Here is a 27,055-nt window from a genome sequence, read left to right on the forward strand (position 1 = left end):
ACGCCCTCCCACCTCAATTTCCCACTAAATCCAACCCATCCTTGGAAAAACACAGTAAAACTCAGTGATTATCCGTCTCTCCATGTCTGGTGGGATCAGGCGGAATGATCCCTCCATTGCCAGACAGTGGTCATCACATCTGAGGAGAGAGGAGGTCGACGAGGTGGTGGTTGATGAAAAGGGAGTCATCAATACTGTATGTAGACCTATTCCCCTTGCTGCCACTTCTTCAGCCATTAAACTTTAAACTCACAGATCTGTGGTTGTCCCTGTCAGACAGGTGACACAAGACTCCGTGGAAATTATGATATGAGCTAAAAATCTGCCCAAGATGTTCCTGAAATGAAATATGATCACCGGTGAATGTGACTTGTTAGGGCACGTATTTTAGCCTCCACATTATTTCCCTACTGTCATTTCAACTGTGAGAAAATGTTCATACAAGAATACAAAACATGATCTTCCATCATCTAATGGTGTAAAAGCTCTTTGTCTATGTGCACCTGCATATGTCTATGTGTGTGAATGTGTGTTTGTGTGTAAGGTTTTAGGTAAAGGAAAAAGAGCAGCACAATGTGTTGGGCAGGGTGTCTCACTAATGAGGCTTTAGAGCTGTGGGATGCGAGTCACACACACAGACAATGGTCTGGGGAACATTTAGTGTCTCCTCTCCATTCCTCACACATCATGCCGAGGCTGCTTTTACTTAGTCACCCTCCTGTCCTCCCTTCCATAGCACACAGAAGATGAAAACATCTGCCTTCATTTTGCAGCACTTTATCAAACATGTTTCCCTCTAACAACTAGTGAATGTCAGGGTAACAAGACACAGGTCGGAAACATCAGTGCATATAGTCTTCGTGTGTATCAGTTGACAGTTGAATTCATTTACCATTTGATTCTGGCTCATGAAACTAACAAGCACCAAAAAAATAAATTAATGAAATAAACATGAAAATGTGCTGTGGATATTAGCTCTCACATATGTTGGAAATCGAGTTCAATATTCATGAATAAGAGCAAACTAATGATGCTGGTGCGAGAGAGAGAGAGGGAGAGAGAGAGAGAGAGAGAGAGAGAGAGATCTAACAGGTGTCGACTTGACTGCCCATGGACCAAACACTGCGATAGGCTATACAGTGGACAGACACTGGATATGAGCGTCAGATTTGCGGTGAGTCCCTCATTTGGAATTGGCGTCAGAAAAGTGTTCTTGCAGGAATTTCCTGGGCTTCATTTCCTCTGAAGTTAGCGGCTTTTAAACTCCAATTACCTGGAAATAAAAGAGGGGATTAAGCGGTGATTAAGAAACTCTCGTTACTTTCCTGGCATCTCCTGCGCGCCCGTCGGCTCTCCAGCTCTCCATTTGGCACTCCAGCGGTCCAAAGTCCTTCAGTCGTTTTTGGTGGGACGCGGACTGGACTGATGTCCAGAGAATTTTATCCTCCAAGAATGTTTTTGCATCATGAGAAACAGATGGTGAGTTTTTCCTTTGTCTGTTTCTTTTAGCTGTTTTAAATTTAACCTGAAACGTTTTCATGGAGTGTTATATATACATTTTTATGTAATTTAGGCCTACATGTATAATGTAAAAAAAAAAAAAAAGATTTTTGCCTATTTCTAGAAAACATTATTATCATCTTTATTTGAAAAACATATTATTTTGGTATTTATCGTTTTATTTCGTTTTGATCGTTCTTTGATTATTCAATGTAATTATATTACAGTTTAATTATGTATATAACAGTAGTAAATCAATTATTGAGTGTCTTTGATGTTTTTGTTATTATTTCCAGATCCAAATATAGCCTGAGGAGGAATCTATCAAAATCACACCCAGGTTGACCAAAGTGTGACTGGTTTCCTTTTTAATGTGGACGGTGGAAATAAGATGACTTTGCCCAGAAAAGATCATTGATGAACTTTTGTCACTTATAGTCATGGCATTAAGTGAGACCTCCACATGAAGTGAAATCCCGTGCTTTGTAGGGGGGGCTTGAAAGAAGATTTTTCTTTGAAATAAACAATTATCTCTTGATCCAACAAAACAAACATTTTCTCCACCCCCTCCTCAATGAACTGAATTTGGCACCAGCTCTCATCTCAGCACATTTTTAATAAGCTCCACTTCCACAACAAACCCTAGCAGTGCCAGTCATGGTTTCTGCTTGATGCTGCAAATTCAGTTGAACTGGAGGACGACAGGAGAGGTCAAAAAAGGTGAACCAGACTTCATCAGATTAATAATGTTTTTTGTAGTGGGTCATCACAAATCTAAGAATCCAGATTTTTGTGTTCATTTCCTTAAACACTGTGGTATGTAAATTTATTTTCTGTTTATTTTTTTTATTTATTTTTTTTTACCATATAGGCTTTTAAATCTATACCGTAGTCCTCTGGACATCTTTATAATTTCTCTAGGATCCTCTCATCTGGTTGTTTCCTTCCTGACAGTCTGCCATTTTGCGGTCTCTCTCATACTTGGCCCAGTGATACACTGCTTACCGCCCACTCTTCATCCTTCTTCACCTTTTCATACCAAACTGTTCTCTGAGAGGCTTCATCCTGGCCGGCACTATTCCAGCCAAGGGGGAAGAGGACTTCCTGACGCTGGCCGCCTCGCGGCTCAGCCGCAGGAAACGTGTCATTGGTGCTGCTGTAGGTGTGGCAATGGTTCTAATACTGTTGGTGGCCATTCCCCTGCTGGTCCACACAACCAAAGGGGGAAACACTGGAAATTCAGGGAGCCGCTATGAAATGCTTGGAAGCTGCCGGATGGTATGTGATGCCTACACCACCTCTCAGCCAGGCCAGGAGCTGACAGCTGTGTCTCCACCACCCCAGGATTACTCTGGGAAGAAGATAAAGTCTGGGCTTCGTGGGCCTCCAGGGAACCCTGGCCCTCCAGGAGCACGTGGACCCCCTGGAGAGCCTGGCAAACCAGGGCCACAGGGGCCCCCAGGTCCAGGTCCTGGTGGCTATTCTCCTTCGCTCTACACTCCCAAAATTGCCTTTTACGCAGGGCTACGCAAGCAGCACGAGGGGAATGAAGTACTGAAGTTTGATGATGTGGTGACGAATGTAGGTAACTACTATGAGCCCACCACTGGCAAGTTCACCTGCCCTTTGCCTGGCATCTACTTCTTCACCTACCATGTTCTAATGAAAGGTGGTGACGGGACCAGCATGTGGGCAGATCTGAAGAAGAATGGACAGGTCAGTAAAACTGTGTGTGTGTGTGTGTGTGTGTGTGTGTGTGTGTGTGTGTGTGTGTGAGAGACTATGTGCATTCATGGCAGTGCGTACGCATATGTGCAAACATGTATGCCCACACATGATCATGAAAGATTTTTTTTCACTGTTGACCATCCTATGTTACCTTTGACTCACATTCACCTCTGCAACATTGAGCTCTTCAGATTCTGAGCACAGTCCACTTGGCAGGTGGCAACATGACAGCCAAAGAATGAAACAGCAATCTTTATCCTCATTAAGGGGAATTCATGCTATACAGTCTGAAATTGTAGCTAGAGATATTTGCATTCCCACATGTACTGTGGCTAAATGACAAGTGGCAGAATGCAGCCGCCGCCAAAAGCAACAGTCTAATTAGTAAGTATCATACACAGAGCTTGATTATTGCCTAAACAGAAGTGCAAAAGAGCACAGGAGAAATGTCTGTCAGTGCGTGGACCAGTCAGTTTACACCTCAGCTAAATAAATAATGAATGTAAAATTGACAGTCCACTCATCCACTCCCTCATTCCCCAGACACTAATTAAAGACAGAGGGGCTGATGGGGGAAGAGGAGAGGAGAGGTGGGATAAATCACAAGAATTTCATCAGAGGACTCCGAATTCAGGAAACATTCTTCAAGTTGCTTTTTCACATTCATTCATTCATCAAGGACTTCATGAAAATACTCGATACTCAGACCTCACTCTCTACTCTGCCAGTGACTGTTCAAACACACAGGTTAATGTGGGCTCATACATACTGTATGGTTCAAATAAGGCTGATTTAGACTTGTTCATTTAGACTTGATTTGGTGAGATGTAAAACTACATGTTTAAAATCATTCATCATTATCCTTCATTAGATTACATTCATGAGACCATAAAGGTGAATGTGTTTAAGTCTGCCTACCTAATGTCCTATATTGTCATTCAAGTCATCTTAGACTGCTAAATAATTTATACATCTTAGATTAGATCCCCTGAACACCCGCTATACTTTCCTCTCCCAACCCCTCCCTGGCTTGTTCATTGATTCTCCATTAATTATCTTTTCACTCAACTCAATTATTTAACCTCACCGAGGTCCATCCGACACCCGTCAGGTAGCCTCCTTAAACAGTTGTGTTAAATAGAGCTCTCACCTAACAGGGATCTATCCGAACAGAGCTGCGGGTAGATGAAAATGGAGTGTAAATGAATTGCTGCAGAATGCCTGATCATGTTTGGAGTTATTGAAGCCCAGAGGCAAGCGGGTACTCTGCCTGAGGCCAGTCAGTGGCTAGGGTTTACTAAACGGGCTCTATGTTTGACAGGTTGCATTCCTGACTATAGAATCAAATGGCCTGTTTTACCGTTGCTGTAGGTGTAGAAGTTTTATTGGATATTTTGTCTGCCCACTGGGTTTTTTTTTATCAAAAAAAAAAAGAAGAAGGTTTGCCATAGCCACAAATGTGCCACTTTGCCTTTCTGATTGTGTTGTAACTTTTACACCTTAACAGATAAGGTCATTTGTAACCTTGCGTTTGTTAGGCAGCCAGTCTAACAGATTGAGGGCTCAGACAGATTCAGCAGGAATGAATGAAACACAAGAGACTCAACATGACATGACATGCTGAGATGTCCGCTTGGAGACAGTGAAAGGGAGAGCAAAACAAGACAAGTGAGTTGATGGGAAGATCAGGGGTGGAGCAGAGGAAGATAGATGACTTAATGGAGGTGTGGAGACAGTGGGCTGGTAGACGAGGCATCTGGGAGGCTGGTGCTGAAGGCCAGGATGAGATCAGCCACGATGACCAATGGACACCCACTCAAGATGTCTCGGCTTGACAAGTGATCAAGGCCAGGCAGAGAAAGAGAGAAAACAGTTTTACAAACTGTGTTTATGCACCAATACAGCAAATGCACATGATCGTTAGAGACGGTTTAAACGCAGTAAAATGATTAACTCTATATACCAATAGATTTCTTCTGGAAGTATTTGATATATGACGGCATCTGTATCATTGCTAGTGATATTTAAATTGACACACTACATTGGCTGTTGGACTGTGACTTGTGCCATGTGACAAGAGAGTGGTATAATTCGATGCCAGGATCTCAGGAGGATGTGTTGGGATGTGCACGGCTTCCATGGGATTCCTATAGATCCAATAGCTATTACTTTCACTAAATCCCCACTCTGTAAAGCCTACCTGCTCACACCTCAATCTAACTTTCACAAATCATTGCAGCATGACAGGGCTTCAGAGTCAGGGGATTTGTGATTGAAGGGGGTCACACTTCAGTTGCTTCCATGTGTGTAATGCGATGGTAATTGACTTGTGGTACAATTCAAATGTGTGATGTGAATGTTAGCTCAACACCTTTTCGCCCTATTCTTGCTCAGCTGATCAGCCCCAGCTGTGTGTAATTTGCACAGTTTGGAAACACAAGGCACACTAAGCCAAATTTGATTACCCAGTTTGGGATGATGATGGATCCATATTATATCCTTATGATACTTAATGATTTAATATTGGTTTAGCCTTGCTCAAAACAAATAGTCATGAATGCCCTTTCTGTTGGTGCCACCGCCATTATGAATGTGTTTAATCACTGTATTCGTAATTCACTGTCAGGGATAGATGGGTTTCATGCCACTTAATATTCCACCTTAGTCACAAATGTTATAAGAACAGTCTATGCTAATGTTCAGATGCTTTATGCTGTGAAGGGTGGTAAAACGTCATCCGCACCTTCTCAACAGAACTTCTCCCTCTCCACTCATTAACTGGGATGTGGGCTATTCACCTACTCATTTATATTCCCATAGTGCATCACTGTACTGTATATCTATATTAAATATTCTTAACACAATGTGCAACTCAGACAAATAGATACTGGCTTAACTCCCATTTAATCTCTCTCTTGTTTTTTTTTTTTTTTTTTTACCTATCAGAGACTCTTTTAATAGCTCAATTAAAGGTCAAGTTATTTCACAGTAGCTATAAAATGTCATCACTCACTGTAATGACCAGTACCTGCAATAACTTCCCCCAGTGCAGAGCTATAGATATGCTACGGGTGAAATATAATTAGACAAGAAACAGTCATATGCAAAGAACTGGTTCTATGAGTACAAGTCCAATGTTGTCTTTTTTGTCCATAAGAAATCTAAAAGAGAAACACCATAATGTACCTCTGATGAAACACACCAATTAAGATAAGTCAGTTTCACCCATGCTGTGCACAGGTTTGGCCATTTTTGTGCTGCAGACCACAGGCCATAATACTGAATGGCAGGTAATAGCAATCTAAGGTATGGTTCTGCTACGGCTTGTCGCCACGTAATCCCTGGGCTCCCAGAGGAGAGGGAAAACCTACTCAATAAATATTCTATTTCCACAACCACAACAACCTCACCCCCACCCCCACCCCAATGGTCCCCAACCCTTCTGCCATGTACTGGAGTCCCTTAGGTAAGTTTAACAGCTACTTTTCTATTGTCTCCGCTCTAAGAGGTCAGTATATCACAGTGAATGAATCCTGTCAGTTTTATTACCAGTGGAGCACGGCACCACAGATAAAAACAAGACTTCATATACCCCTACATCTCCCTGGCCTCACAAAATAGCCTCGCTTGATCAGTCTGTTACTTCAGGTCCCCCCCCAACCCCCTTCCCATTTCGTCAACTCTCTGGCCCCCCCCCTTTTTTTTTTTTTTCCTGTCCCTTCTTTTTGTCTATCCTTGTCTGTCGTCTGCAGTGCGGCTTCACTTGTATAAAAAATGACACTGCAGCTGCTCCCCACACCACCACCATCAACCCCCCCTGCTCCTTCCCTCTTGCCTGTGGCCCCCTCTGCTCTCAGACGTGTTTACTGGAGGCCCTATAATGAAAGGGCTAGGCGGAGACAGAGAAAGCCACAGGCAAGCCCTGGGGGCCCCTGCCTCACGGCTCACAACCCTTCCAGCTCCAGGATCAGCGCAGCGTGCTGCCTAGTTCACATGGATCAGTCTGTGTCCTCCAGCCGTATCCGTCTCCTCTGTCGGCTTCCCGTCCTAATCCCACCACGGCTCTATCATGCCTTGCTGTCTGGTGTCTACATTAATGGATGGCTTGCATTATTCCTTCACGCACAGGAACATCAGCTGAAGTACCAATTCATATACCATATATTGGCAAAATTATCTCTACGCTGAGCGATGAATATTACTCTGTTGCATGGAATTAGACCCCACCTCCATGCATGAAGTCATGAAAATCTGAGAAAGCCTAAGGGAGGGAAAGATCTCCCTACTTCTCCCTCTGTTACACTGTTTGACCAAAATAATGAGCAGGATGACATATGCCTGATGTCAATAGGAAGTCACAACAACGGCATCACTGTCAGAAGCAGCCAAAGATGCAAATGTGATATTGGCTGTCACTACACGTGTCAAGTAGAACAACAATATAACCTTTACAGATGACAATAGATTGTTGTTGTTATTTGAGAAATGGTCTTATGAGGGCCAAAGAAAGGGTAGATTATGTTGAGTGTTTAGTTATACCAAATTGGAAAGCTCACACAAGGGTCCACAAAGGTTTTTTTTTTTTTTTTTTTTTTAAATAAATAAATAATTAGTTATGTTATGATATTTTTTTTACCCTAAATACTAAATACACATATAATAAATGCTATAAATGTTCACACTTATGTACTGATAACCAATCATATTCTGTTTAGGCACCACCGCCTATAGACTGTTCCCACAGAATATTGTTTTCTCACATAACATAAACAAATAAATGAAAGGATGTCAGATTACACTGGAGTATTTTTTTTTTTTATCTCGCCCTCTGCATCATGGTTTTATGAGGAGAGCAAATAATTTAGTAAGCTTGTTTATCAGTCAACTTATTAACCACAGGGCAATGTAATATACTGTATGGTGTCAACACAGAAGACTGTTTTCCACTTCTGTGCTCTAGGCCAGATTTACTTCAGGACCCCTCAGGGCTTTGATCTTTTCAAAGCCAAATAAATTCAAGATGTTTCAGTTTCATTCAACATCATTTAACTTCGCTCATAAACAAAATGTTTTTTAAAAAACATATTTCTTATAGCAAATTGTTAGTATATAAACATAATTACTAGGGGGCAGGGTTGCAGTGAATATGTGAATATGCACACCAGATAAACTCGTGTCTCATAGTGGTTTAAATCATATTCAGGGCATGATGTTTACATGAAACATACAGACTAGACTTGTTGTCCAGCTTCCTTTAAGATAAGATTAGACTTTATTGGTCTCTGGAGGCAAATTCACATGTTACAGCAGCAAAGACGGGCTAAGAGGAAATGAAGCAAAATTCTATTAATGAAATTACTTTGAAAGAATAAAATAAGAAATTATAGGCCTAGAAATTAAACAGCATGAAAAAGCTGAATGCAATATATACATTACAAAACCTTACACTATATAAATGAATAATATTCATAATTCTAAAGGTGACAGGTTTCTGGTTGTCTGTGTAGACACGTCTTTCACTCAGACAGACTGAGGAACAGATATTGCTGTGTTAAACTTTCGCTTCCTTCACTTGTTTCCCCACTGAGTCAATGTTTATTTTAACTCTTTAACTTGTCCAAAATAATACAGCCTAGAGTGCACACTTAACCTACATTAAAATTAGAAAAGCTGAATATGTGCGCAGTAAGAAGTTTGACGGTTTATCCATAAGTGCTCTCGGTTATCTAAATTTAAAAACACCCCTGTGGATCAGAGAATCTGAAATCTAATGAAACCAGACTGTTGTAGTAGTGAAACTGTTGCTGTGGTTGGTTTTACTGTGTGGTTGCTGAGCTGTGAAGCCCCAGGAGATCGACTTCTCTGCCCCCTTAATCAATCTGGTTTAGAGTGGACAGGGACATACTTAACCACTGGTCGCCAGCATGCTCTATGTTGGATGCAGCATCCATGACCTGAATCTCATTTAAGGAGATCTACAGATAGTGTCCAGGTAATAGAGCACAACTCCAGGGCTGATAGATGGTGAACAATATGCTCAGACGAGGGCGTAATGTATGGGTGCAGGCGGAAAAAAACTTTTTTTTTTTTTTAGTTACAGTAATTTAGGCTCTGTTGTTCAGCGATTGACTGTTTTCAAATTGATGCATGCTCGTTGGGGAGAAAGGAGCCCCAGTGATGGGAATGACATGATGGTAGTTGAGTTGCAGATCATATTCTGTGGCTGTCATAGAGATGTGCGTGGCTTGTCTGGCTGCTGACAAAGATTGAGTGCTCCCTCCGTAGATGGACACTGAGCCAGACACAAGGCCACTGATGGCTGACATATGTCTGATGATTGAAGCTGCTACACCAGAATTATTGATACATCCTACAATGGAGGTTTTTAGGAATGCTATAGAGCATGATTGTCCCTTTTACATTTGTCAAAAACATTTTAGACACTTAAAGTAGTTTCAAAGGGTCACACAGCAGAAAAGCTCCACCATTTAGGTGTAATCATACTGTACATGAACAGCCTTGTGGATATTTTTCCATGTTTGTATATACATGGTATTTACAATAAGCCCCTTACATGTACATACCAGTTTAAAAACATTATGCTTGGTAAGTTGCTTATGAAGATAAAAAGTGGAATGGACAAAAAAATAAATGGATAAATCCCGTTTCCTTTACGACTTTAACTCAATCTAGGCATGTGTATTTAAATGTCCACAATGAGTAAACCCAATTAAATGTGTTAACAAACAAGTAAAGATCCACTGCTGTTAGGTCAATAAGACCGTACTCACACACAGCATGCAAATGTGAATCTCTCTGGCTTAGGCATAGCCACTCAATATCATGCATATTGAGCTGGCCCAGGAACATAAGCAACAGGTCAATAGCTGGTGTAGATAGCGATGCGCTTTCTCAGCTTAGCTAGTTTCCCCATAGACAACTTGTTGTCCCCAGTGAGCCCGCTTATCTCCACATCCCAATCAGATCTCCATCCTCTGGTCCTTTACCCTGAGCCCCAGTCACATCTGATCAATAAGAGGCAGAGTGGCTGTGTTTTCAGTCCACCTCTGGGGTCACAGGTCATAGTCCCATCCATCCGCTTATCCACCATCAATGTGTAGGTGATGTCATACTCATGAGTGTCTCAGTTGATGGCTGTTAATAATTAATCATGACCCAGCCTGAAAAAAAAAAGCAAAGAAACAGAGTGAGACATGTTAGTTTTAGTTTAAAAGAGCAGCAGAGCAAGTGGCGGTGACATTTGCAAGTGTTTGTTCAGTTTCGTCCATGTTCTAATTGTCAATGCGTACGTCCTCTGTGGGTGACAGGTGAGAGCCAGCGCCATCGCTCAGGACGCTGATCAGAATTACGACTACGCCTCCAACAGTGTGATCCTGCATTTGGACGTGGGCGATGAGGTGTGTGTGCAGCTGGACGGAGGGAAGGTCCACGGAGGGAACACAAACAAGTACAGCACCTTCTCCGGCTTCCTCATCTACCCAGACTGAATCTAATCCTTACTCACAGGGAGAGGTGTGGTTAGAAAAACACCACATACACAAAGACATATTCACACATACACAGACATGTATGTATGCAAATTAATACACACACAAAAACACACACACACACACACATACGTGCACATACACAGACATCCCAAGATTAGAACAGACTACAGAAGTGTGGCTCCAGTGAAAATCTGAGATAAGTGGAATTGAGTTGAATTGTGTGATACTGGGCCAATCATCATGAGCAACTGCATTTATTGGCGCCCATTGTGTGCAAACATGAATTTCAGAATATATACAGTATAAGTGCACATAAGAATTGCACATTGTGGCTCTGAAATATCTAAAATATTATGATGTGTTCCATATTAACTGACATTGTGATAACTAGAATATAAGAAACACCATCAGTCTGATTGTTTTTAATGCAATAATGGTGTTGAAGGTGCCATTAATTAAGACGACAAAGCTGACAAATGCACTGTCTTTACCTAAGCAGTATTTCATTTATACATCTCTGCTCTCCATTTTAATGACCTCTGATTGAATGGCCTGCCTACATTTTGCAACTCATCTTTAAAAAATATTTTCCCCTCCTGTGCTTCAAAGGAAATTGCACCAGTTGAAATTAATTGAATCCCTGTTTTGATGTAATGGGAGAGTACTAATTAAAATAAGGCAATCTGAATAAACACAGATGTTTGACCTTCCTTTGTTCCCATCGTGACACAGGATGTCACATGGTAAGATAAAACAAAACATATTAATATTACAAGTCAACAAATCAGGACACATTTCATGGATGGCACTTGTGTGTGACAGTTTTAATTGCCAAGTGCATTATTTATAATATTGTGTGTGTGTGTGTGTGTGTGTGTGTGTGGGTGGGTGGGTGGGTATGTCAGTAGGTATGAGCGGATATATGGATACTATGAGTTACAGGGGCAGTGAAAAAGTGACAAATGCAGTGTTTTACTTACATTAAATGTTGTACAATACGTTACAGATATGTTGCTGTAATTACACTGCCATAACTACTTAGTACTTTATTTTTGAGAGACCCTGTCCAAGTAGCATCATATGTATAAACAGTAATCTTGGGATGGGCTATCTGGTATGTTGAATAGGTTGAATAGATAATATTGCTATTAAAATATCTATACCTACCTTGTCTGTGTTCTTACATGTTGTTTTGGCATGGTGGAAGTTGGGGCTGAATAAAGGCGTGTAATTTCAACAGTCATAAACACACACAGACCCTTGTTCAGTTTTATTTGGAGTGACCACTTGGACTGACAGTGGAGAATTGGATATATGACATAGCTACGTGGACTTACAGCTGAGATCGAAGTAACAGTGGCTGGCCACAGCCACTGCCTGCTACAAGATGGATTTCCAATATGTCTTAAGACACTGTCTAAGACACAAACATTAATACGACTATATTGATCTCCGCTTATAATACACCCAGGATCTACAAAATCCAGCCAATGTATACATTTTAAATGTAACAATATAGTAATCAATTGTACAAACAAACCAAACTGGTTCAGTGTTCAATAAGGCTTGCTATTGTCTATCAGGGTTGTGAACCAAGATTATTTATTGGAAAGCACACCAATAACAAGAAATACATCCGGGGAAGTGATACACTTTTTTCTGAAATATTGGTACATTTCTCTCAATTTATTCATATTCCTACAGTGAAGCATACAGTATGTTTTAGGTGCTATGGGAAATAACCAAAATCTCCAATTTGATCACCTCCAAAATCTGCTTACTCCAACAATCATTTTCATAATCAGTTGGTGTAAGGATTATATTCTCAATTAATTCACTAATCGTGGGTCTATGAAATGTCAGAAAAAAGTAAAACATCAATCAAAACATCCCAGACCCAAAGGTAACATCATCAGGTTTTTTGTCCAACCAACAGTCCAAAACCCCAAGATATTCAGTCCATTATATAAAACAACCAGCAGCAGACTTAAACGATCAAAATAGTTGCAGATTAAACTTTCTATCAACTGATTGACTAAATGTCTCGGCTCTAAATCGAACCTATTATTCTGTTTATTCGTCTATAATTATCAGAATCATCTGATGTGGTATTTCATTTTAATCATTTAAAAAGAAAGGTAATTGGAATTCAAGGCTGTTTGCTATTTAATTAGTTCACCATTAGATGGAGTAGACAGCTCTTTGTTTGAAGGGAATATTTGTGTGATATTAACAGGTTTAGGTTTATGAATGATCGATAAATTAGACTTTGTTAAGCCTGAGATGAAATGAATGAGATAAGCACTATGTATATTGAATTATTATATAGTTTGCTACACAGTTAATTTCATCAATTTATTCAAGGGGCCGTAAAAAAAAAAAAAAATCCTAAACCAGGTAGAGAAAGCCATCATCCTCATGTTAAAGAGAATGCATCTTGAACACCTCGTACATTACTGGCAAAAAGGAAAACATCTAATTAGAGCAGAGAGCCGATGGCATTCTAGACTTAAAGGATTTGGTGAATCTGTTGCTCCTGAGCTGAGAAAGTGGGATGTAGCCGTGCCATGCCTGGGCCCAGCCCCCGGCCCCCTCTCCTGGCAGATTCCAGTTGAAAGTTAATTGGATGGGGAGAGGTCTGAGACAGGCTGCGCTGAGGCCCATTAGCGATTCCCCTGTCGAACGCAGAGCCATGTGGATCACAGACTCACAAATAGGAGGATTAAAATAATCAATAGCTTTGACTTCCATCGACCACACACATACACGCGCCCGCACACACATAGAGTAATTAGAAGACAAGCTATTCGGCACTGGACTATGACACCCTCCTGAACCTTACCCCACACACATAAACTCCACACGCTGATAGCTGTGGTGCCTAATGAGGGGGAAATAGTTGTGGCTGCTTGTGAGGAAATTGAACAAAAGGTCAGGAAGTCACCAAACAGCCTACTATGGCTCATAACCTAGTGCTTCATCACCAAATTATGTCTGGAAATTTACAGTGTGGCCACAAAAATTATAAACTCTTTTTTTAGGATAAAATTCTCATATTATAAATGTTCGCAATCAACAGGAGGAATGAAACTTTAAAAGCAAAAATGGTAGAATTGACTTGAGCAGCTGATTCTACACTCATGGTTTACTTTAAATTCTTCATTTGGCTCATGAAAGCAAATGGAGCAAGATACTCCTTTTGTATTTTACAGTATTTTGACAAAGGGACTTTTTAAACATAGCAGATTCAAACAGCAACACTGCCCTCTTGTGTCAAATGGAAAAAACAGCAAAAAGAGTCAAAAAAAAAGTGTCAATGCAATGTACAGAATCTATCAAGACAAGGCAGTAACAAAACATAAGCCTTATGCTATTGAATCAAATAAATCCACTCAAAAGAACAAAGATAAGTTTTCAGGAAAAACATTTATTTAAATGTAGCAACATAACTGGCAGCAATAGCCAGGATCAATTGTGGTCTTAGTCGGGAATGTAAAGGCACTTCTTAAATTAAATGTGGAAAACTAATCCATGGGAATGACTTTGGGGGTCTGTTGAAGCTAACTGCAAAAAGAGGGTACACATGACAGGGTAAAAAAAAAAAAAAGAAAAAAAAAAAAAAAGGGACGCTCTTCGTCTTCACCCGCTCATCACCATCCTGACCAGTTCTGTAAACATGAGAAAGAGACAAACGTGAGTTTTATGGTTGAAATCATGACAGAGACCTATTCCAACTACAGCATGTGGAACCAAGGCTCCCTCCCCATCAAGGTTTGGTGAGCCTGGGTGGGAAATGCTGCATTTGGAGGCAGGTCCCCATATTCTGCTCACCCAGAGGAAAGAAGGGTTGAACTGGGTACTAAGAGAAAGAGGTGAGGTAATCATCTCTATCTCCTTTTCAGTCAAAGAATTAGGCCATGTCTATGATCCAAGAAGAGCTGGTTAGAGAAGCCATCCTCGCCGTATGCTTTCCTCTAGTTGAGAAGCATAGAAAAGGGGAGAAGATCAAGGGAGCTACAGTTGAGTCAGAATGGCCAGCTACAAATTCAGCTTCCATCAGTACAGAGGAGAAAACAATCAGCACAAGAGCAACTCCTTGCAATTCTCTGGTTAGTAGAAAAAGGGACTGGTCCACTCTCCCAAAGCTGGTGGCTTGAATGTAAAACATGTCTGCAGTGTAATGAACTGATACATTCAATTCAGTGTCTATGAAAAGAGCAGCGCCTCTGAAACCAGCAGAAGAAAAGGCTTATTTTAATAGCACCGATGGCATGCAAATGAGATTAGAAGAGCCGTCTCATGGCCACCACACCAATCGGCTCAAATGACTCGACAGCGGCCACCAGGCTTTCCCTGAATGAGACCAGTCTCTTCTCTGTGTGTCCACCATCTCCCCTTATGAGGGGAGTCTCAGACACATGCAGAGGGGCATGCTGCAGCCAGGGGCCAAGACAGAGGGCTGCAGGAGAGAGAGACAGAACAGCAGGAGGCTACACATGGGTCAAAGCCTCAGGACTACTGAGTGGGACCACCAGGCTTTCCCACAGGCACCTATGGGTCAAAATCTACTTTGCAACAGCACCTTATTCCTGTTTGCCAATATCAAGTACAAAACTACAGCTGATTAGTGTTAGGATGGCCCGATTTTGGAGTGGGGGTTATTTAACAATAAAAAAAATAAATACAATAATAATAATAATAATAATAATAATAATAATAATAATAATAATAATAATAATAATAAGCAGGAAAGCCTGGAGGTGCCATCTCATGGTATACCCAATGCCCGTACCGGCCCTCAGCCTGACATGATGTGGCGAACAAATGCTGTGGAGGAAGAACAGTTAACACACTGTCAGCCGTTGACATTTATGCAGGTCCTCTCAGAGCAATTAGCCATAAGTGTTAAGAACATATATTAGACAGTAACTGCTAACATGAACAGACACCATGAGACTTAATCAAACATTGAGACAACCTGTTTAGTACATAAAGTGCTTCCAATGATTGCCTTTAAAAACTAGGATTTACTGAAAACTGAATATTTGTATTTACACAAACAATTACACAATATTTCAGGTCAACAAAGCACACACAGTGTAATACATGACTGAGGTTCCGTTATTCCATGGCCAAGACTGGGAATGACGGTTACATTGATTAGTAGGCAAATGTATAGCAGTGGCATCTTCACACACCATCAGCGTAATTATAGGAGGTATCCAATACCAGCTATAATTATGCTGATGGTGTGTGACGATGTTCCTGTTTCTTTCTTTAGTTCTCACCTTCATAATTAATGCAGCCATTTGCATCTTCATGTCCCGCCAAGAGTGTCTCAACCTCCTCCTCTGTCATTTTCTCACCTGAAAATGGAGCATAAAATTGTTTATTCATACTACATAAGTGAATTTCAAATTTTTTATTTATTTATTTTTTAAATGTAATGACAAATCTTTTGTCTTTAAAAGTCTTAGTCTAAAATAATACTAATATTACCAGTAATAAATTTACACACTAGATGATTCTTAATGCAAAATTTTCAAAAATGCATTCCATTTACTTCTGATGTTATGTACACTCAGTTTTCAGTGAAATGTATTTGCACTGAGCTTTCCATTCTGAAAAATGCAGTATTTTCCCTGGAATAAAAAGTGCCAGCTATCTATTTAAAGGTATGTAAATAAAAATGGAACTTGCCTAGTGTGGTGAGGACGTGACGTAGCTCTGCTCCCATTACTGTGCCGTTGCCCTCCTTGTCAAAGACACGCAGTCCCTCCACAAAATCCTCCATGGACCCCTGATCTTTATTCTTAGCGATGGCCTGGAACATGGGCAGGAACTGCTCAAAGTCTAGCATCTTGCTGTTCATCTCTGCAAAAAAAAACAAAAAACAAGAATAATTCAGGCAATTCTCAGCCTCTGAACCTCCACAGACTGTTTCCTGTCCCAATGATTTACATTTACGATACACAACTCCCAGTAAGTGAAGTTTTTTTACACTCACCCTCGGCCTTGGGGTTGCCCAGGACCTTGAGCACCTCAGCGTTGACTGGGTTCTGTCCCAGGGCCCGCATGACGTCCCCACACTGGCTGAAGCTGATCTTCCCATCTCCTGTCTTATCGAACAGCAGGAATGCTTCCTTAAACTCTGCAGGATACAGAGACACAAGACAAATTAGAGCAGGGAAATGAATTATTGTGGAAATTGAGAGAGAAGCAAACAAACAAGCAATGTATGGAGGAATGATAGAGATACCAAGTAAACTGGAAATGGGTGAAAACAGAGAAGCCAGACAGACAGAAAAAATGAGAACTAGCAGAATAGAGAAAGCACAGACTAAGCTTATTAATGGTCTGGTTTTCTACTTGTAAGTCTACAATTAAACAGGAGAAGCAGGGCAAAAAGTGCTGCACTGACAAGTGCGCCTAGGTTTCCTATGCCACTCTAGATCTCTATGGGAAACCCCAAATTCATATGGCATGGTCATGCTTTGTTAAATGCAAAACACTTTAAGTTTCAAGCTGAAGTTTAAATTAAAAATAATATTCATGTATTCATATCTCATTAGTATATTATCTTCATTTCCATCTTCAAGGCAGAGTGTGGTGCAACCACTAAAAACACACTGGCTCTCCATACTCTGCTTGTTGACATTGCAAACACTCATCTAACTTCCTCAATTTAGCAATAATCATGTTAGTCATCTGGTCAGGGTGACTTTTTCACAACACATCAAAAAAGGTGAAACAATTTTAATTCTACACACACTGTAGTTTGAACATGCAAATGCTTATAGATTACATTTTCAAATATGTCTAATAGTTTAAATAACAGAGAAAAATGTAAAAAAAAAAAAAAAAAAGTGACTAAATATGTATATTGTGGCTAAATTAAAGCACTGGAACCAAAAAGATGTGGATACAGTATGTCTGGAAAAATGTTTAAAGCTCTAAAGATTAAGGGTAAAAGTAAGGAAAATTGTTTCAAGGGCTCAACTGATTTACATTATATTAATATCAACTACAGATAAAACCTTCAAATAGAAGCTTCATTTCAGTGAAGTAAGCAATAAGCGGTCAGAATAATTACTGTTAACACTTCTAAACTCTTAGATTACCGTAAGGAGTATATAATTGACACCCATGTTCTAAGTATTCAAGTTGCCCGTGTTCTTAATGTCTAATAACATGCCACCTATTTTATGCTGCACACAAAAAGTCGATGTGTCAGATATTTATTAAATTTATTGTGTTTTTAAAAGTTTATAATAGATTCAGCACAAGTCTACCTGGCAGAACAGTCTTGCAGTGGCTTGCAACACTTTCTTTCCAAAGTTTTAAAAACCTTCATTTGACACTGCTACAGTTTGCCAACTTCACTTTAACAATATTTATCAGCACTGTTGAATAGCCAATAAGACTGTGACCTACCTGAGCCTTTTAAAGCATTCACAAGTATTGAGTATTTTAGCTGTTGTTTAAATTGAGTTATCTAGGCTTAATCAACTGTAAGGATGATGCTTTGATGTTTTGTTGTTTATCACAAAGTTGATTCTTGTAGCTTTGATCTAACATCAGGCTTTATAGTGGAATTTAAAACAACCAAAACAAAAAGCCTTGCTCAGATCTAGCAATCAGGGAGACATGGACTTATATAACAATATCCTGTCAGGCTGATTCTAATGTTATGGGACAAGCTATTGCCCAAAAAAAAGCTCAGGCACTGTTGTGGAGTTTTTCCTGTTCTGAGGAATGTGACTCTTCCCTTCTGGCATGTGAGGACTTTTCCCAACACCATATTTGGTATTAGAGGAGTGGAGGAAAGTAGGAGGAGAGTGAGAGTATAGCCTATTATGTCAACGTGATTAAACAAACCAGCCCTAGGACAAAAACTATCCACCAGTGTATACAGCACCAAAAAAGGGCACACTTGTGGAGATGAGCTGCTTGAAAGATAACAGGCAAAGTTTAAAGCAAACTGACAACCAGCGATGACTACAATCTAACAGAACAAGACTTATGAGAACAGATATGAGGTTTGGTAATGTTTGGCTTTAGAAGTACTTTTAAGGCATGACTGATCACATACAAAACACTGCAACACACGGTCAAAGCTGGTAAGGATTATAACGTTATATGCAAAATATGACAGATTTTGACGTACCAAACAGCAGTGCAAAGCAACTCTTAATCACATTTAAAACAAATTTAGTTTACCCAAATCCAACATGCAGATCACATCCTAAACACTCCGAGATAAGCACCATTTTTTTTTGCACTAAGGCGATCCCTTTTCACTGACTTACCATGAATCTGATCCAGGTTAAATTCAATCTGGAAAGGACAAGCAGTTGCAAGTGGAAAGTGATGAAACAGTACGGAAATAAAGAAGGAAAGCCTCGCCTAACCACAACTGACAGGCGGGTATAGAGCAGGATGATCGTGGAGATACGGGGCAAAGTATCATCTGAACCAAGCAAGAATGAAAGCATGCAAAACAAGCGGGATTTGGAAATGTCAAAACACAAATTCAAAACTCACCAAGGATTTGATCTTCCGAGAAGTCAGACTGTTCAAAGAGAAATTAGGCTACATGAAAATTGTTCCTTTTATGGTGCAAAGCTAGCTCGGGTTAACTTCAAACGCTACTGAACGTATTTTCAGTTAGTTAGATTTACTGAAACCAGATATCCCCTAACAATAAAACATTTAGCGACGATTAATGCACACGTAGGCACTTCGGCGACATTAGTTAGCTCGTCGTGTGACTGTTAAGTTTAATCTTCCGTGCAAGCTAACGTTAGCTTCTCAAAAGTTGCACTTCCGCTAGCGACCAGCGAGCCAATGCAGATATTCAAACTCAACTTAACAGCTTTGAAAAACTAAACAATTTTATTGTAACAATGACACCCAATGCTAATTACACAAGAACGGCGATAAAAAAAAAAAAATAAATCTAGTAACATCTAAGGGAACGAAAAACCCACCATGGCTGTGATGGCTGAGGTGTGTCCGATATGTCGGCAAACCGAAGAATGTGACGGCTCTCACAGCAGGGAAGGGTGAGAAGACCTGAAGCCCTTATAGGCCTTTTTATCCTTTATGTTTTCCCACCCCAAGTAGGCGAGGACCCACCCCTGTCGTGCCTCTTTTTGGCTAGTACTCGGTTAGGTTTCGGCATGAAGAGTAATGATTGGTTATGGTTGAGGTAATGTAAAGCGGCAAGCCAATCAGAGACAGGGTTAGGGCGGGTCTTAGCCCACCTCGGGTGGGGAAAAATGCTGTAACGCCCTTTTTAGAGGCCGCCTTCTTCCTCTTCTTCTTCTTCTTCCTTTCCGTTTTCATGGTGGGGCACAACCAGCGTAAAAGTGGACCGGCGCCACTCTTAATGTTGGAGTGTCGACCAGAGCTACCGATCCCCTTACCAAACACCAAAATAACAACCCTATGTGTCACTGACACCGAACTAAATTCTCTTGATTAACCTGATAGCAAACACATTTTGAATTCAGTTCTTCCTCTCAAAGCCTGATTTCCCTATTTGACACCACTCACATAATCCAGACTGAGGGATGTAGGTTTGTTAAATGCAGTGTTTTATGTTGTATCCACAGCCTTGTTAACTTGTGATCCTGCTCCTTTTAGCTGTCCTCACAGTGCCCACTTCTCGCTGTACTGCATAAATGTGTTCCTCTTGATCATTCCTTTTGCTTCAGATTAAATGAGTTAAATGTCCATGATCTCCACGTTTCGTGAGCCTGTTTTTCTAAAGCATCCACAGTTTCATTGCCCTTTATCCCTCTATGCGCTGGAATCTACATAAATGTTATCAAAATGTTATTATGTTTAAATCTGTAAAGAGTTTTATATATATATATCTCAGTAACCATATCTTGCCTTCTGTGACATGTAAATGACTGTAATGACATTAATACAGGACAGAAATCTGGACCACTTCTATCCACGGTAATGCTGCTGCAATCGTCATCATTTTAATGCGTATATGAACAAATTATCTAATGTTCTTTTAACACAAACTTGTAAGGCTGGTACACTAAAAACTAAAACTAAAACTAAAACCTGTGGTTCCTGTATAGAATCCTTGGACCCATTAGTATAAACCGGGACAAATGTTTAATTCAACCAAGGCTGCAATATTTCCAAACCTTAAGCTGAAGAGTGGACACAGGAGCAGCACCACAACAAGGTCTCAAAGCTTGAGCTTGCACAACTTCTAACTTCTTTACTGAGCCTTTTTCTGCTGAATCACATGCAGTAAATGCACATAGACTTTTTATGAATATGTTCCTTCCATTTTAAATTTTGCAACAAACCACACACCCAGAAATCTAAAGACTTTAGTGTATCAATCCAAATTTAATTGAAGCAGATAAAAGGCAAGAAGACCTAAATGTAATTTAGCTGTCTAGGCTGCACTTACATAAATGAAGGAATTAAAAAACCAAGCTTTTTCTTGGCTTTATGACCTTCATTATGCAGAATGGTGTATATGCAGAGTTTGACACTAAAAATTTGGGGGTATTTTTTTTTATAGCAATACATTTATTTGAACATGTCTGTAAGTGTAACTGTGTAGACTGAATTTGTGATTGTGTAAGGTAATCTAACAATTTGTATTCAGATTTTCAAGTGTACTGAGATTTTTGTGGAAAAACTAAATCACAAGTTGTTATTCCCAGCAGAGTGTTTTATATATCCTAAAATGTATAAAATACAGATTTAATCAGTCTGTCCTTAATCTTACAAAGTAATCAGTGAGTCACTGATTTAGACATTTTTAAGATCCTTGTGGTGTGTGTTTGACTTGGGTGATTTTGACCCCACTTGAATGAATTAATGCAAAAGACTTTTCTCAGCTTTGCGTTAAGGATGTGAGTGTCGGGCCATGCAGGAATTATGGATTACTTTAGGCCAGTGAGATCATGGACTCATGCCACATCTCTTAACAGTCTGGCTAAAGTGCTGTCTTTGCCCAGCAGGAGCTCTGACCTCCTGTCATGTCTGTGATGCCACTGTGAGCGAAAGCGGGTGTCTTAATGTGGCCCACATATCCTCGCAGGCGAAATGGGACAGTCTTACACCATAAAACCATGCAGTACATACAGTGTAACGGTGAACGCATATGAACGTAGCAGTAAAGCTAAAGCACATTCGTGCAAAGTCTAATGTGGGCATCAGTATTTTGAGATGTGGAGTTTCATTGTTAACATTAAAATATTTATTCAAATATATGTGTCTGATTGCCTGAACACTGTAATGGTCTGGACTTATGTAATGTTCAACTGTCTCCATCTTCCAGGGTTGTCAAGGTGCCTACTTGGTTTTCTAAAGTCCTCTATTTTCTGATATGTTATACCTATGTACCAAGACCTCATTTCAAGTCATTCAAAGGGTTGGAGAATCGGGATGAGATGACATAATAGTTCATGAAGTTAAAAATACAGGCAGGGTATTTTGCAATTAAAAAACGGTAATTCTTAACAGACTCTGCATCTACTCAGATGGGATATAATAGTATGCAAAAATAGATGATGCAGAATTTGCTGCTGGACAAAATAATGACAGTTTGTCAATTATCTCATGCTTCATTACTTGATGCTTCATTACTTGATTATCAGTGCCAGCATTTGCCACTACCAATATATTTGTGATATGCCAATAATAGGTTGAATTCCATTTGCTGCTTTGGCTTCAAGGTCCTGGTATTGTGCATGATGGCTCACTGTGACACTGTCAAGGTTTACTGGAACAGCAGGTAATAGTACATAATAGAGCGGATGGTTAATGTTATTAGAAACAGCTGTGCTTTTCCTGCCATGACAAATCAAAATAGCTGCTGTTGGAAAGGTTTATGATCAATAAACACTGCTCTTCTAATAAAGTGGTCAGCTTCCTTCTGAAATCTATCAAACAAGTGTTATCTGGACAGAAGCATAGACCCATTTCTCAGCAGACATTGTGACTTAGATGAAAAAGCGCAGGCGAAACACATTTTGTTAACAATGGCTCAGTTCCATCAGGTGTCCCAGTAAGCCATGGCAGTGAGTCTGGACCCTCAGACTAACACATACATTGAATGCCATCATTTTTAATGTTATCAGTTACACTTGTGCTTTTGCTGCTATGACAAGCCAATATGTGTGCTGCTGCTGCTAAAAAAAAAAAAAAAAAAGGCCTATAGGGAGGTCCACTGTCTTTGCAGTCCATATTTTGAGTTTTCAAATAGCACTAGGCATTTTTTCTTTCTTGCAACAGTTATGAGGTTGTAGCTTACAAGGGGAAGGCTGATGGAATCACTTGCCTGATGAAAGAAATGGAACATACTGTGGCAGGAAACAGCCTCTTTCTCCCTAAAGAGGCCACTGAATGACTGACAGCCTTGCTCCATTTCTTCACACTCTCTCATTCCAAATTGATGCTGACAGTTTGGTCTGTCTAGTTAGCCTCAGCACCACAGAAAGCTACTTTGCAAATTATCAGCATAAGTTGTTTTAACACTGCTAACTTACATCAGACAATAGGCCACTTAGACTGGCTAAGATTACTTAACACTATATTAGGAATGAAATGAATTCATTATTTCCAATAGTCCTAATTTGTGAATGCCCCACATTAGCTTTGACACAAAATTATACTGCAGTAGCCCCACTCACCTCCAAAGTACTGGGGTCAAACGGTGAATCCGAGGGACGGAGCATCCTTGGCTTCTGCTCTGGAGCCGGTTTTGGTGTCGCAGGAGCCGCAGGCAGGCAGGGGTAAGGGGGACCCAGCCTGGGTTGGGCCACCGGTGAAGGAGACTTCTTAATGGAGGATTCTCTTTTAGGAGCCATTCCTAACGCCCTGGACAGCCTAAACTAAAAGTCTCAAATCTCTGCACCCGCTGCCGGTATGTCTGCTGAGAGGAGATTTCAAGCTATGAAGTAAAGTGTGTCAGTTGTGTGTATCCTTTGGAGGCGTGGGGGGTGGAGGGGGGCGTGTTGGTTGATGATGCTGGTGGTGCTCAGGGACTGGCAGGTGGATGAGGCAGAGCTGGATGTATGGAATAGCATGTGAGTGAATTTGTGAAGCAAAGCGGAGGAGGAGTGCAGATAAAAGCTTGACTGTAGAATAAACAGGGGGATATATATAGAAAGAACCAGGCTCAGCTGCATGACTCCAAGCACATTCTTTTATTTGGGTCAGAAATGTGTGTGTGTGTGTGTGTGTGTGTGTGTGTGTGCGCGCAGGAGTGAAGCAGCAACAAGAAAGGTTGCTGTGTCAACCTTAACACGCAGATGATAGCCTAACTGACATTAGTCTTTTATGTTGAAAAGGTGTTTTAAGAGGTGTCATAACCTTATGCACAAATATTGTGTCTCATTAAAAATGGGTTATGCAGGTAATAATAGGTTGTTCTATTTTGGCTGATGGAATAAATGTCGTATTTGTTGCATTCCCCAGATATTCCCCTCCAGCTCCCTGCAGAGTTGCTGTCACTGATGCTACATGCCCACAAAGAGAGGAATATAGAACACTAAGGTGTGAAACATTTGACCATGATCTGAGCCATATTTAGACTGTAGAATATGTTTTGCTCTGTGGTGGTTAAAGTTTGAATGTCAGTGATTCACACGCTATATATTGCCTAAACAGCACAAAAGGAGCTATGAATGGCCTCAACAGCTGTTGTGTGAAGCAACATTTGCTCATAATTCACTTTTGCCACATTATTTTGGTTATCTTGGCTGTATAAATGGTGTCTAAGTATATTTTTCATGTAAGTTATTGTACTTTTTACTTTGAGGGACCTATACTTGATGTTTTACTTTATGCTACTTTGTATTTCTACTTTGTTATTTTCACTTCGGTGTATTTATTTATCAACTACAGATAATTGGCAGATTAAGAGTTTGCATACAGTGCACACTCTGTTTATAAAATATGATGCGCTGTTGGAAGAGGGATCCCTCATCTGCTCCCCTTCTTCAGTCTAAGGATAAATGTTGAAGAATGCTGTAAAGATTGCAAAGCCCTTATCGGCCAGTCTGTGATCTGTTACTTTGAGCTGTACATACAAAATGTACTTGATGTATTTAAAACAGAAAACCACATAAAAAGCTCCCCCTCAACCTGTTACAACATTAAAATGCTGTTTACACAGTTATGCATCTGTAATGCTTCTGGATAATGAGTCGTTTTACCTTTGATATTTCACTGATAATACTCCTGTTCCTACTTTAACTTGAGTTTTTTTTTTCTTTTTTGCATGAAATGCACTTGCAATAGAGCAATTTTACATTTTGTGGTATGTTGGCATCTCTTCTACCATTGTTTATACACACACGCATGTGGTAAAGCAACACGCCAAAGGCAGATACTAGTCCTGATAGGTGTCACTAGATGTCACTGTTGCACAACAGGAAGCCTTTGGACTCAACTCGGTAAAAAGAATTGAAAGGTAAGTCTGTGTCAAGTAGAAGTGGAGTCGAGTAGAAACAGAAGTAGGCTGAGTCAAGTAGAACTTTTTATACATCACAGAAAGCATTTTTTGAGAATAGATATAATAATAGAGAAATAAAATAATTATTTTTTGATAGATAGATAGATAGATAGATAGAATAACTATCTATCTATCTATCTATCTATCTATCTATCTATCTATCTATCTATCTATCTATCTATCTATCTATCTATCTAAATGCATAAATAAATCTTTAAGAGTGACACTCTGGGGATTCACTTGTTGAATTTAACGTCGCTGTGCAGATCAGAAAGCAGATTTACAACTTCTGGCGTCACTCTACCAGCTCTTCCAATAATCAATGCTGTCCACTCATCAGTGCATTTTGGACACAGCCCGTCGCGCTCAATGGGCCTTGAAATCACCGTTTATATGGCTGGAGAGTCAAAACAATAGCGACATAAGACCCTCGCTGCGAGACCAACGGCACTTGTGCTTTAATAAGCAGATCGAACATGTAAAATGAAGGGGGGGGGGGGGGGGGGGCTGCCAACAAGGTCACCTAGTTCTTTTTATTTTGTCAAATAATTAAAACAATGTTATTTTGTCATCAAAATAACAAGCAATATAATACAACAAAAATAATGATAGAATATGGAGTAGCTTTTTATCATTTTATTTTTTATCTTTTTTTTTTTTTTTTTAATAGATGTCTGTCAGCTTACAGCCTGTTCTCCAGCCAACTGACTGCTGATGAGTCTGCCGAGCAGACAGCTCGGTGTCGAACAGTTTAAGAAGATTAGCAGTGCCTCACGTTTTCCTCATCATTTGCAACAATAATCCACCACAAGAGGCTAATAATGACAACAGGAATATCCTATATGTCTGCTTTCAAATAGATTATCTAGAGTCGGCCTATATGCCGTAATTAGGAAATTGAATTATTATCCTATTATGATATTCAGGTGTCTGCGTAGTTCTTAGCATGTCTGAAATTAATTTTCAAAATTATTAGGCACTTAATTGGAAAAATTACCATCATCAATTTCCCTATCTTTAATTTTGTGTGCAGTGTTGTGAAAGCAAATTCAATTATTCCAAGTTAAAGGAAATGTTTCAACAGATCCTCTGAGGTGCCCCAACTGACTAATGAAATTATGGCAGTTCTCCCACCTAATGTCATTCAAATCAACCCCCACCCCCCCTCACCCCCCCACGTACCAAATCTCCAAACCACCTGATTTATTTTTAATGATATTACACCCCTCAGTCGGCTGTGTCATGGTAATAATCGGGCTGCTCCAGCTGCCTCTAGATCACATTAGCCAGGCTTAATATTGACAGTGCCGGGCCCACTAAACAATGAGGCTGTGGGGATAGGGAGCTTAGAGGCTGCCTAGCCAATGGGCATACTGCAGGAGGTAGAGGAGATGCAGGCCAGGATGCTCCAGTTCCCATTTGCCCTGGAGGACTGGTACCATCATTAGGCAGCTTCTTCTATAGTCCTGTGAAGCTTTAAACTCACCAATACCAGATCCAAACCCCACCCAGGCCCAAGACATCAAAACCCTACTGACAAGGAACCATGAAACTAGAGGCTTCTTGATTCCCTGCTATTCTTTCTCCGAATGGAGAGACCTGCCAGGACAACACCTCGGCAGCTGCACCTTGTGTACTGGACTGCTCTGCAGCGCTCACCTTGTGACGGCATGTTCAAGAAAAGTAAAAACTGTTTTTGATTCTTGTCAGCAGAAAAAAAGAAAACAAGTGTCTAATCAAAAAAGCATATGTGAAATACATGAATAATTTGAAATTACGGAAATTGACCAGTTATTTGTTATTTTGGGTCATA

General features: G+C 40.2%; 2 protein-coding genes across 4 annotated transcripts; one reads left to right on the forward strand and one right to left on the reverse strand.

Moving 5' to 3' along the window:
* The first annotated feature begins 1,110 nt into the window (after window positions 1–1,110).
* c1ql4a (complement component 1, q subcomponent-like 4) lies at window positions 1,111–11,990 on the forward strand. 2 transcript variants are annotated; one of them, XM_071476180.1, is made up of 4 exons: window positions 1,111–1,479; window positions 1,797–2,220; window positions 2,455–3,216; window positions 10,557–11,990. In XM_071476180.1, the coding sequence occupies exons 3-4, from the start codon at window positions 2,671–2,673 to the stop codon at window positions 10,734–10,736; spliced, it is 726 nt and encodes a 241-aa protein (XP_071332281.1). In that variant the 5' UTR covers window positions 1,111–1,479; window positions 1,797–2,220; window positions 2,455–2,670; the 3' UTR covers window positions 10,737–11,990. The 2 variants fall into 2 exon arrangements, with proteins under 2 accessions (XP_071332281.1, XP_071332280.1); XM_071476179.1 differs by having other exon boundaries at window positions 1,797–3,216.
* Window positions 11,991–14,146: 2,156 nt separating this feature from the next.
* Window positions 14,147–19,860, reverse strand: LOC139620526 (myosin light polypeptide 6). 2 transcript variants are annotated; one of them, XM_071476181.1, is made up of 7 exons: window positions 19,730–19,860; window positions 19,284–19,311; window positions 16,747–16,890; window positions 16,440–16,613; window positions 16,028–16,105; window positions 15,532–15,566; window positions 14,147–14,407 (listed from the first exon to the last, which is right to left on the reverse strand). In XM_071476181.1, exons 1-6 carry the CDS (start codon window positions 19,730–19,732, stop codon window positions 15,538–15,540), a joined length of 456 nt encoding a protein of 151 aa, XP_071332282.1. In that variant the 5' UTR covers window positions 19,733–19,860; the 3' UTR covers window positions 14,147–14,407; window positions 15,532–15,537. The 2 variants fall into 2 exon arrangements, with proteins under 2 accessions (XP_071332282.1, XP_071332283.1); XM_071476182.1 differs by lacking the exon at window positions 15,532–15,566.
* Between the last annotated feature and the right edge of the window lie 7,195 nt (window positions 19,861–27,055).

Source organism: Trachinotus anak, unplaced genomic scaffold, assembly GCF_046630095.1.
Source record: "Trachinotus anak isolate AG129_WGS33_773 ecotype Australia unplaced genomic scaffold, CSIRO_AGI_Tana_v1 ptg000004l, whole genome shotgun sequence".
Taxonomy (NCBI): Eukaryota; Metazoa; Chordata; class Actinopteri; order Carangiformes; family Carangidae; genus Trachinotus; species Trachinotus anak.